A 12,193-nucleotide genomic window follows, 5' to 3' on the forward strand; every position below is an offset into this window, starting at 1 on the left:
GCAATTCCTGGCAGTGAGAAGATTTAGATGTAATCTATCCATCCGCCCATTTCTTTCATCTATCCATCTCTTCTATCTTACATCCATCCATCTTCCCATTTCTTCTACCGCTATCTCTCTTTAGCCATCCATCATGTCGTTTATCCATTCATCTCTCCCTCCCCCCCTCCCCCCCTCTCATCTACCTGTTCAATTAGCCATCCATTTCACCAACAATCCCATGTCTTTTATCCTTTCATCCTGTCTCTTCCATCCGTCTGTCTGTCTGTCTATCTATCTATCTATCTATCTATCTATCTATCTATCTATCTATCTATCTATCTATCTATCTATCTATCTATCTATCTATCTATCTATCTGTCTATCTATCCAATCCATCCAATCCATCCAATCCATCCATCCTTCTCTATCATCTGTCTATCTATCTGTTTGTCTGACTGTCTGTCTGTCTCTGTCTCTATATCTATCATCTATCTATATCTATTTTTCATCTATCTACCGTATTTTTCAGAGTATAAGACACTTCGAAGTATAAGAAGCACCGAGCTTTTGGGGAGGAAAACAAGAGAAAAAAAATCTGCCTCTGCCTCCCAGCAATTTGCCTCCTTGCAGCAGGGGAGGCAGAAGCCAACGGGTAGGTGGGTAGGCGGGGCTACATTCCATGTATGAGACGCACTCAAATTTTCACCCTCTTTTGGGGGGAGAGTGCATCTTATACTCTGAAAAATATCTTCTTTCTTTCTTTCTTTCTTTCTTTCTTTCTTTCTTTCTTTCCTATCTCTATTTTTCATCTATCCTATCTATCCATCCATCCATCTATCACTATTTTTCATCTATCTTTCATCTATCCTATCCATCCATCCATCGTATCTTGGGGTGGCGGTAGATAAATTTGATGGATAAACAAACCAGGGTCTTGCAGAGTTCTGCTCCAAATAGCCAAATAAATCGCTTCCATTCGAATAAGCCCAAGAGTGGGCCAAGGCAGGGCACGACCTTTGACTTCCGACCTCTCCCCCTGAAACAGAAAGACCAACTGCACCTCCAGGAGAAGGACATCCAGACCTTGAAGCTCAGCCTCCAGAAGGAGCAGGCCAAACACCGCCTCTTCCAGGAAGAATACGATGGCATGGTGGCTCAGCTCCACAGCCAGATCCGACAGCTCCAGCACGAGCGGGAGGAGTATTACAACCAGAGCCAGGAGCTGAAGGTAAGAATCCTAGCTGGGACCTTCACAGGGTGGGTTTCTCAGAGAATTCCTTCTGCCCTTATCCCCATCCCTCCCACGAATCCCGGTGTCAGGCCTGCAGCCACCTTTTCTTTTGGATCTTTGGCCTGCCACACTTTTTATTATTCGACTATGGCTTTTCTATGGTGGGAACGGAGTTAGATGATAGGTAGCCATAACAACATTCTTTCTGGAAAGCCAAGGTCATCCTTTCTCTTTGCACCTCTGCACCTGACCGGAATTGGATGGGAGGAACTGCCAGCATGGCAGTGGGAGATTGGACCATGGGATGGACTTGTGGGTGTGGGGGGCAAGATCTTGAACTTTCAACTGGGTGGGGAAAACCGGGAAGCTTTCAGATTCGGGTTTTCCCAGATTTGCCAACGTGGCTCTCTTAATAAATTGGAACTTTGAGCAATACTTTGCCTTGGACTCTGATTTAATTTTGGATGCTATTTGGAACCCTGACATTAACCCGAATCTGAAACAGATTCACCCCATTAGATTCATCCAAGTTTGGTCTAGTGATTAGGCCCACCAAGCCAGAAAGCAAGAAATCGCGAGTTCAAGTCCCTCCTTAGCTAGTTTTTTTTTTCAATGGGGGGAAAACAGGAGGAAAGAGTATAGTGTGCATTTGCCTCCTTGAACTTTATTCTAAAAATAAAAAAGGCTGGATATAGACATGATGGCTCAGTGGCTAAGACGCTGAGCTTGTCGATCAGAAGGTCGGCGGTTCGAATCCCTAGCGCCGCGTAACGGAGTGAGCTCCCGTGACTTGTCCCAGCTTCTGCCAACCGAGCAGTTCGAAAGCAGGTCAAAAATGCAAGTAGAAGAATAGGAACCACCTTTGGTGGGAAGGTCACAGTGTTTTGTGCACCTTCGGCGTTTACTCATGCCGGCCACATGACCACGGAGACGTCTTCGGACAGCGTTGGCTCTTCGGCTTTGAAACGGAGATGAGCACCGCCCCCTAGAGTCGGGAAGGACTGGCACAGATGTGCGAGGGGAACCTTTAGCTTTATAGACGATTCAATTCTGATTGGGTATCCTTGCGTAAACGGGACGAATGGGTGTTTTTATTGCTTGACTAGACCAAACTGGAAGACTGCTCCAATGTCATCCGGGATCTGCGGTCCGAGCTGAAAAAATCCAACAACAAAGTGTGCCACACAGCACTGCTGCTGAGCCAAGTTTCACAAAAGGTAAAAGCGTTAATTCCCGCGGAGGGAGGAGAGGGTGGCCAATTACTCTTCGCACACCCTTGAAAACACACAAACAAATAGTAACCCATGCACCAGGTTGTATGCCTCGGTAAGGCCACCCTTGGAATATTCCATCCAGGTTTGGCTGCCAGGATATAAAAAAAGATGTTGAGAACTCTATAAAGAGCTCAAAGAAGAGCTACAAAGATGATTAGCAGGCAGGCTGGAGGCTACAACCTATAAAGAACGGTTGCTGGGATTGGCTATGTCTAGTCCAGCAAAGAGAAGGACTGGGGGAGGGGGGGACACATGATAGCGGTGTTCCAATATCTCAGTGGCTGCCCCATAGAGCAGGAGGTTGTTGTGGCCCGCCAGTGGCCAGCACAGCTGGCAGCAGAGTTGTACAGTGAGAAGGTTGGGGAGGAGCATGGGCCAGTCCTGGAGTCTGGAAAAGGCTCGGACGAGGGCTCTGTGTCGGAAGCAGAGACGGGGCCGAGGCCGTCTGGCAGTGATCAGCTGCCTTCGGAGCTAGACAGCAGTGAGGCAGAGGAACAGCTGGAGCCTGTTCCCAGTGTGCGCATGCGCAGAGCTGCCAGAAGACAAAAACAAAGTAGGGTCGACTTAAGAGTAAAGCCATCCCTTGGAGGTGATTGGCCCCTCCTATAGGAAATAAAAGAGGAGCAAAAGGGGAGGGGGCTTTTGCAGGAAACAATCTGTTCCTTCAGTCATTAGATTTGTTTCAGGAGTGTGAAGATCTGTCCGTGAATCTCCGAGACTCTGTGCCCGGTCTTTCCTTGCACAGCACCTCATTTGGGAAATATTTGCATGGCAGCTTTCCAAGCTAGATAAGGTCTGTGGTCATAAATGCTCCTTTGAAAGACTGTTTGCCAGGCCTTTGCTGAATGTGAGAGGAGAGGAATTTGCATTCGTTTAATAAAAGGGGTTTTGTCGGGATCAGGACTCTGCCTCCTGCTTTTTGGGGAAGCCTAGGTCAGAACAGGGGTCAAGTTATTCTCCCAAGCACCTGAAGGCAGGAGAAAAAGAAATGGATGGAAGCTTATCAGAGAGAGAAGCAACCTAGAGCTAAGGAGAAATGTCCTGACCAATCAGTGGGACGGTTTCAGAAAGATGCCTTAAAATATTTTCTCCTCCATCCAGCTTTCCAACAGCGAGTCTGTCCAACAGCAGATGGAATTCTTGAACAGGCAACTGCTGGTACTCGGAGAAGTGAACGAGCTGTACCTCGAACAGCTTCAGAGCAAGCACGCCGACACCACTAAGGTTATACTTTCTTTGACTTTGGTTACCGAGCTGCCACACGGCTGGCTTGCTTTCCTTTTGGCTCCCTGGTGTAAAATCCAGCCATTCTCATGTCTTGGGCAAAGCTCAAGTTCACAGTCTCTTAGGCAAAAACGAAAAGACGCCGAGACTCTAGAAAGAGTGCAGAGAAGAAGAGAGGGAAAGAAGATAAGGGAGGGCTGGAGGCTGAAATGTACGAAGAACAGTGGCAGGAACTGGGCATGGCTAGTCTAGTGAAAAGAAGGACCAATGGGGGACATGAGAGCAGTCTTCCAATATGTCAGGGGCTGCCCCAAAGAAGAGGGAGTCAAGCTATTCTCCAAAGCACCTGAGGGCAGAACAAGAAGCAATGGGTGGAAACTAATCAAGGAGAGAAGCAACTTAGAAGTAAGGAGAAATTTCCTGACAGTGAGAACAATTAATCGGTAGAACAGAAGTTGCCTCCAGAAGTTGTGAATGCCCCAACACTGGGAGTCTTTAAGAAGATGTTGGATAACCATTTGTCTGAAATGGTGTAGGGTTTCCTGCCTAAGCAGGAGGTTGGACTAGAAGACCTCCAAGGTCCCTTCAAACTCTGTTATTCTATTCTATTCTATTCTATTCTATTCTATTCTATTCTATTCTATTCTATTTTCTCCAGTTCTTTTTTCTGCCATTCTGCTGTCTCCAGGACACATCCACTATTCATACTTTTTTTTGGTCTTGTTTTATTGACAATTGTTAAATCTGTGGTGTTATGTGCCTGTTGGAATTCTAAAGTCCCTGAGCATTTGAGCTTCTTCATTTTGTTTCTTCTTCCTCCTCCTCCTCCTCCTCCTCCTCCCCCCCTCCCTCTCCTCCTCCTCCTCCTCCTTCTCCTTCTTCTCTTGCTCCTTCCTCTTTCTCATATCTGTCGTCGTCTTCTTCGCCTCCTCCTTCTACTTCTCCTCCTCCTCCCCCCTTCTTCCTCTTCCTCTTCTGGACACCCAATTATCCAGAACGGTATAGGATAGTGATGTCAAACACTTTCAGCATCGAGTGCCCAAAGTGCTCCAGCGTACGAGTGCGTATGCTGGAGCACTGGAAACATCCATGCACCGGCTACCTGGTCTTTGGGTTTCTAGTGCACGCATGTGCACTGGCCAGTTGGTCTTTGCGTGCTCCAGAAACCCAAATATCTCCTGCTTAAATAGGGGGTTGGACTACGACCTCCCAGGTCCCTTCAAACCTGTTCTGTATTTTGGACCCAGCTACTGTTCGCCTTCCCTTGGGAGGTCCCTCCCGATGCTGAGTTTCTCTCTCCTCCTCCTCCTCCTCCTCCTCCTCCTCTCCAGGAAGTGGAGAACATGCAGACGGCCTTCCGGAAGGAGCTGGAGAGAGCCAAATCCTGCCTCCTCCTCCAGAGTCAGCAAGTGGAAGCCTCTCAGAACCGGATTGCAGAACTGGAATCCCAGCTGACCAAAAAGGACCACCTGTTCCTGGAGCAGAAGAAGTACTTGGAGGATGTCAAAGCCCAAGCCAGGTTGCCTTGATGGTCTCCTCTTTTGCTTCGCTCTGCAGGGAGCCCTAAGCTGAGCTTAGACAGTGTAGGCGCCTGGGGTCCTTGGTGCTCTCTGAGCTGGGTGGTTCTTCCTGAAGATGCCTCGTTACCTAACTAGGTAACATCATCGGTGCTAGAAGATGAATGGGGATAGTGGAGAGGAAGGAAGAGGAGTTGTGGGGTGCTTGGTGCTCTTTGAGCTTAGTGGTTTTTGTTGTAGACATTTTGTGGCCCAACTAGGTAACATCATCAGTGCTAGAAGGGAGTGGGGATTGGAAGGAGGAAGAGGAAGGAGGAGGACTGCGGGGTCCATTCATCGTCCCCCTGTGGCCTTACTCCCAAGTCGACCCCTGTTCTTTAGCTCTTCCCTTCGTCTGGCCACTCTGCGCATGCACACACTGGGAACAGGCTCCAGCTGTTCCTCTGCCTCACTGATGTCTGACTCTGAAGGCAGCTGATAACTGGCATACGGCCCTGGCCCCCTCTCTGCCTCCGACACAGAGCCCTCATCAGAGCCTTCCCCAGACTCCAGGACTGGCCCATCTTCCTCCCCAACCCTCCTCGCTGGCCGAGTGTTCCACTCCATTCGGTTTGGTTCACGCCGCCGTCTTGTCCGTTGCAGGGACCAGCTGCAGGCGGTCGAGCACCAGCACAGAGTGCAGAAACAGATCACGCGGACCTTTGAACTGGAGATATTACGCCTGTACAGCTGCCTGGATAGCGACCGGTTGCAGAAGAAACAGGAGGACAAAATGGAAACGGCGGAAATGGCCGAAGAGAGGTAACCTTTTGTCAAACGGGACAAAATTCGCTAGGCAAATTTATAGGCAATTTACAGATGTCCGCCTCTTGCCCTCAACAACCTGGCTCCTCGTTTGACCGACCTTGGAAGGATGGAAGGCTGAGTCAACCTTGAGCCTGGTCAGGATCGAACTGCCATGGGGGCGCCATGGTCAGAGCGCAGTACTGCAGGCTACTTCGGCTGCCTGCCGGCTGCCTGCAGTTTGGCAGATCGAATCTCACCAGGCTCATGGTTGACTCAGCCTTCCGTCCTTCCGAGGTGGGTCAAATGAGGAGCCGGATTGTTGGGGGCGATAGGCTGACTCTATAAACCGCTTAGAGAGGGCAGCAAAGCACTGTGAAGCGGTATATAAGTCTTAAGTGTTTATTGCTCTTGCTGGCTCTGTGGGCAGAGTTTTCCTGCAATACTACACTCTAACCACTGCGCCACCACAGTTTGGAAGGCTGAGGAAGGGATAAAGGGAGGAAGGAAAGAAAGAAAGATGGGAGGAAGGAAAGAAGGAAGGAGGAAGGAAGGAAGAGCAATAGCACTTATAGACTGCTTCACAGTACTTTTACAGCCCTCTCTAAGCGGTTTACAGAGTCGGCCTCTTTCCCCCCAACAATCTGGGTCCTCATTTTACCCACCTCGGAAGGATGGAAGGTTGAGTCAAGCTGGAGCCGGTCAGGATCAAACTCTTAGCAGAAGGCAGTGTTTATTTACCCATACTCTAACCACTGCGCCACCATGGCTCCTAATCCAACATCTGATCAGCTACAGCAAAAGCAGTAGCACTTAAGACTTATATACCGCTTCATAGTAAACAGCCCTTTCTAAGCGGTTTACAGAGTCAGCGTCTTGCCCCCCAAACAATCTGGGTCCTCATTTGACCCACCTCGGAAGGATGGAAGGATGAGTCAACATTGAGCCCGGTGAGATTCGAACTGCTGAACTCAGCTAGCAGTCAGCTGAAGTAGCCTGCAGTACTGCATTCTAACCACTGAGCCACTTCGGCACATTCTAATCACTGCATACCATGGATAGGATGGAAGGAAGGAAAGGAAGGAAGGAAGGAAGGAAGGAAGAGAAAGAAAGAAAGAAAAGAAGAAAAGGAAGGAAGGAAGGAAGGAAGAAGAAGAAAGATAGATAGAAAGAAAGAAGAAAGAAAAGAAGAAAGAAGGAAGGAAGGAAGGAAGGAAGGAATTAAGGGGGAAAGGAAGAACAATAACAATAGCACTGAGCCCTTAGACTTATATACCGCTTCACAATGCTTTTACAGCCATCTCTAAGCGGTTTACAGAGTCAGCCTCTTGGCCCACCCAACAATCTGGCTCCTCATTTGACCCACCTCGGAAGGATGGGAGGCTGAGTCAATCTGGAGCCGGTCAGGATCGAACTCTTGGCAGAGGGCAGAGTTGATCCTGCAGTCCTGCATCCTAACCCCTGCGCCCTCCTCAACCCCATTGCTTCTCCTTCCCCACAGGCCCTCGGTCAATGAAGGTCTGTGTCACCCCGTTGCCGGATGTGGCGAAGAAATGCTGGACAGAAACGGGGAGACCAGCTTTCCCATCTCCCAGGCTCACAATAGCAGCAGCAGCAGCAACAGCAGCAGTAAAGGCAGCAGCAGTGGATCCAGTCCGGAGAAGACTCTCGGCGAACGAGGCGGACAATTCAACAGCTGCTGGGAGGCCTCCGCACGCCAGGAGCCGCCTTCCAGCCGCAGCCGACTGACCGTGGGCTCCTTCCCGAGTTCGGAGAGCTTCCTGGGCATGAAAGCTCGCGAACTCTTCCGCAACAAGAGCGAGAGCCAGTGCGACGACGACCGGGCGGCCATTCAGAGCCTCTGCGGCACGCTGAAGACTGAATTGTGCAAAGGGCCCCCCGGCCTTGAAACCGGAGGGGGCTCCCTGCCCCCTTCTCCGGGTCCTGCGGAACCCACGCCTTCTCCCCGAAATCAAGAAAGCAGCGTCGAATCGCTGCATATAATGGACTACAACGAATCCCATCACAGTCACAGCTAAGCCGGGAGAGAGAGAGAGAGAGAGAGAGAGAGAGCGGCGGGGGACGGGAAAAAGACAAACAAAAATCAGTGTTAACTTTTCTCATAATCTCAGCCTCCGGGAGAGGGAGAGGCACGCAGGGGCGCATGTGTTTTTAACTCAAAAGCTTTCCCGTTTCGTTCTAGGCCCGTGGGATTCCCGCCACGGAAACGGGACCTGGTTTTGTTTCGTTCGGGGCGGGTTGGAACTTGGCTGAGTGAATGCCGGGTGGATGCCAGATCTGGAAAGGGCCCAGGAACTCTCTGCCATCTTTTGATGCGTTTTCTCCCTTCTGTCCCCCACCCACCCCCCCTTATACTTCTTCTTTCACATGGGGTGGTGACGGCTGAAGGTGTTCGACTCCCTTTTGCCGGCCACCGAACGAATTTTTGTGCAATAGGTTAGCGGGCGGATCGGGAAGGGGGGTAGGGGAATGTTTGCGTGCTTACTCTGAAGGACTGTGCCCCCCCCCACTCCTCCTCCCACGAGTCCTCAATCAGGGTTGGTAGCCATCTTGCTCCCCACCCCCTTTCGCAGGTGACGGTTCTCCTCCCAAAGTAATTTTCTTTTTTCTTTTTTAAATAAAAGACTCCCCCCCCCCCCCCCCACAATATCCTCGTGAGCACGCTGGACTTTGCTCCGATATTTCAAATCCTACCTTTAGGATTCCGATCTCCTTCCCTTTTAAAGCAACCACCTCCCCCTCCCTCCCCCCAAAAATCGGTTTATCTCCCCCTGTGGATAGGATTCTTTTGGTGTGGGGGGGAAGCGGCTCTCCTCGCCAGAGTCCCCACACAACTCTCGAAACACTATTTCTCTCGATACTTTTATTCTCTTTAGCTGTGTGCGCGTTTCTCTCTAGTCTGATAAGCTGGCGATGACCCCGACTTGAGTTTTGTTAAATTGAAAAGGAAGGAGGAGGCAGCCTTCCCTATGATGGGTGAATGTTTTATAACAGCAGTACCGGGAGGAAATTTATGGCGGAAACCACGAGGACTGTATGTGATCAGTTCTCTCCCCACCGTCCGTCCTGTGCTCCCCTTTTCCCCGCGTCTCCTCAAAGCAGGTAGCATCTCCTTCGCTGGATTCGCGTTCCACCTACACCCAAAATGAGGTTTCTCCTTCCTTTTTTTATATATAAACCAGTTTCTTATAAGAGGCTTTACCATCTCTGGCTGGCCACCAGCCAACGCCGGAACGCCAAAACCCGTCGGTCTGAAGCACTTCTGGTTTTCTCTGGATTTGAACCTCTGGATTTGAACCTTGGGGGACTGGGTGTGCGCATGGATGAGACCTCTGACCATTTCCCCCACCGCCCCCATCCTCAAAACCTTCAGAAGGAGTTCTTTGGCAAGCCAGCTTTGTGGTTCTTGGAGACTAAGATGGCGCTTCGAAGGCTTAAATGTGTCCGTCCCCCCTTCCCCGTTTGCGTTGTGTTTCTTTCACGAGGACGTCCTTCACTGGGGGGGGGGGGGTAGAGGAAACAGCTTGATTCTTAAAAACCACGCAGGGCATCCTCTCTGCCTCTTCCGCTTCTGAATATTTTCTACCCCTTTTTTCGGGCACAAAACCAGCCCCGGGGAAGCTCTGTTTCGTCCGAGAAAGCTGCTAAGGTTCCCCCCCACCTCTCTCCCCAAAATCGCTACCTCTCGCTTTTCCTCCAGTGGTCCTTTGTACATTTCTTAAACCAAACCTTTTTTCTTTTCTCTCTTTGGACCCCAAGGAGACGGCGAGTTTAAATCACTGCTCTTTGGAAGGTGAGGGGGAAAAAACCACGGCAAGCGTGCAATGGGGGATGGAATGAAGGCGATATTTGGCTGAGTGTCAGGGAAAAATGGTGAACTACCTTGGGCTGAAGGCATGTGGCTGATGGGGGCTGTAGTATTGTCCCAAGAATAAGCTCGGAGGGTTCTAAGTAGTTGCTGTTTTAGGGGGGGAATGCTGGTGTCTGTGGTTGAAGCCCCACCCCATTCCCTAAAGCAGGGCTCCTCCAAATTTGGCCACTATTAAAACTTCTGGACTTTCCAACTCCCCAGCCAGCCATTCTGGAAGTTGGAGAGGTCCACAAGCTTTTAAAATGGCCAGGTTTGGAGACCTCTGCCCTGAAGGAAGAGAATGAATTTATTCCCCCTCTTCTACTCCCTTAAAATGGATTTAAAACCGGTCCTTGGCATATCAACTGCAGTCCTTTTGTTTCATGCAGAGCTGATCCCAACCTTTTCCCAGCCCAACCAAATCACTTCCCACAACCTCTTTATTCCACCTGTGCTCGAACTGGAATAGCCCCCCCATCTTTTGTGAACATTGTGGCAGGGTCCTTTCCACCTGAAGGACTTGTAGATTTCAACTCCCAAAATTCCCCAGCCAGCCGAATGCTGAAGAATTCTGGAAGTTGGAGACCCCTGATTTACACCATCTCACTCTGGTGCATGATGGATTTTCAGATCCCATCCAAGTCATTGTTAGAGACTGACTTTTTAACTTCCTTATCCCTTTGGGGGAGAGGGCTCTTTCCACCCCTCCACCCCCCTCCCTTCAAGGGGACCCAACCTTATTTCTCCTTTTAGCTATCCGGATTTGGAAATATCTTCAGGAAGGAAGCTTGCTCTGTTTTTTTTCCATCCCAGTCTCAACTGAAAAGGGATCAAAATAACCCCATCTCCCCCCCCCCCCCCACTCATGGGTAGGACCGATTCCTTGGTTTGGTTGATTGGCACAAATGGCAAATCCGCGATGAATTTGGGTAGGGAATTGTTCCCAGCCAGATGGCACAAATCATCCTCCTCCTCCTTTGAATCATGGATGTAGCGTACATAATGGAAGTATTTGGGGTTTTTTTTGGGGTGTGTGTGTGTGCATTTTTTCCCTCTCTCTCTTTTGTCATTTTGGGAAGGGAGAGGAGAAAGGTTCCCGTTAGCGAAGCTGAAAATAATCCTTGCCTGTCCTTTCCCCCCTCTCCTTTTCTTCAAGAAAAAAAAAACGATCGCTTTTACTTAAATCTTTAAAAAAAAAAGAGAGAGAGAAAAAAAAACGAAAAAACCATGCTGTCTATAAAAAGCCAACATTTTCCTGCCTTCCCTCTCTTTGTAAGCATGATTTTTTTTTTAAAAAAATGACTTTTTTGTTTTTTCTTAAAAAGGGAGGGGGGGTTAAAAAAACAAACAAACGCCACAGCGATGAAGTGATGCTACGAAATGGTACAATCGGAAAAAAAGAAAAGAACGAAACGAAAAGACATTTCACAAGCAAAACTGAACCCAGGGTGTTTTGCTGGCTAGAATGTTCTAATACATCAAGGCAGTTGCTTGTGTTTAACTGTGAACAAATTAAAATATATATATATATATATTGTTTTTCATTCACCTCAGGGGTCGAGAGGTGTTTCTTTTCCTCCCCTTCAGAATAAATCTTGCTACTTGGAAGCCATCACGTAAAATGACCATTTGGGGGTAAGAAAATTAAACGGGATTGAAAACCGCAGGCTAGTCCTGTGATGGGGAAACCTTATGGCATTGGGTGCCAGAGGTGGCATGCAGAGCCCTCTCTTGAGGGCACCTCAGCCCATCGCCAGCTGCTGTTTGCGGGCACTGGGTTGCTGGGGAAAGGCTTGAAAACGGTCCAAAAAACCTGCCAGAACCCAGGAAGTTTTCCGACCGTTTTCTGGGCCGTTTTCCAACCGTTTTTGGGCCGTTTTCAGGCCACTTTGGGGTCTGTTTTCAGGCGTCCTTTTTCCTCTACCTGTCCTAAAGGAAAGCCCTATCAATTGTGAAGCTGACCGGCGATAGGGAGCTGCAGCAGAGGGAGGAAAAAGTCACCTGTGGTTCCAGAGCCACAGGTAGCCTACCTCTGGTCTAGAGGAACTTAATTTCGCAATTGGTGTCTGAAGAACGGTTGCAGGAACTGGCTTATTGTCCAGTTTGATGAAAAGAAGGATTAGGGGAGACATGATAGCAGCGTTCCAGTATTGGAGGGGCTGCCCCAAAGAAGAGGGAGTCAAGCTATTCTCCAAAGCACCCGAGGGTAGAACAAGAAGCAATGGGTGGAAACTCATCAAGGACAGAAGCAACTTAGAACTAAGAAGTTTCCTGACAGTGAGAACAATTAATCAGTGGAACAGAAGTTGCC

At 49.3% G+C, this 12,193-nt stretch overlaps 1 protein-coding gene across 6 annotated transcripts in view; it reads left to right on the plus strand.

Moving 5' to 3' along the window:
• The window catches only part of TSC1 (TSC complex subunit 1), a 29,908-nt gene extending 18,494 nt beyond the window's left edge, over window positions 1-11,414 (plus strand). For all 6 annotated transcript variants that reach the window (XM_081967218.1, XM_081967217.1, XM_081967219.1 and 3 more), the window contains exons 18-23: window positions 1,028-1,210; window positions 2,320-2,430; window positions 3,589-3,711; window positions 5,043-5,230; window positions 5,871-6,029; window positions 7,513-11,414. In XM_081967218.1, the coding sequence (XP_081823344.1) occupies window positions 1,028-1,210; window positions 2,320-2,430; window positions 3,589-3,711; window positions 5,043-5,230; window positions 5,871-6,029; window positions 7,513-8,050 (1,302 nt within the window). In that variant the 3' untranslated portion in view covers window positions 8,051-11,414. The remainder of the gene's footprint in view (window positions 1-1,027; window positions 1,211-2,319; window positions 2,431-3,588; window positions 3,712-5,042; window positions 5,231-5,870; window positions 6,030-7,512) is intronic.
• Window positions 11,415-12,193: the final 779 nt, after the last annotated feature.

Source organism: Natrix helvetica (genome assembly GCF_964273705.1).
Source record: "Natrix helvetica genome assembly, chromosome: 15".
NCBI classification, from domain to species: Eukaryota; Metazoa; Chordata; class Lepidosauria; order Squamata; family Natricidae; genus Natrix; species Natrix helvetica.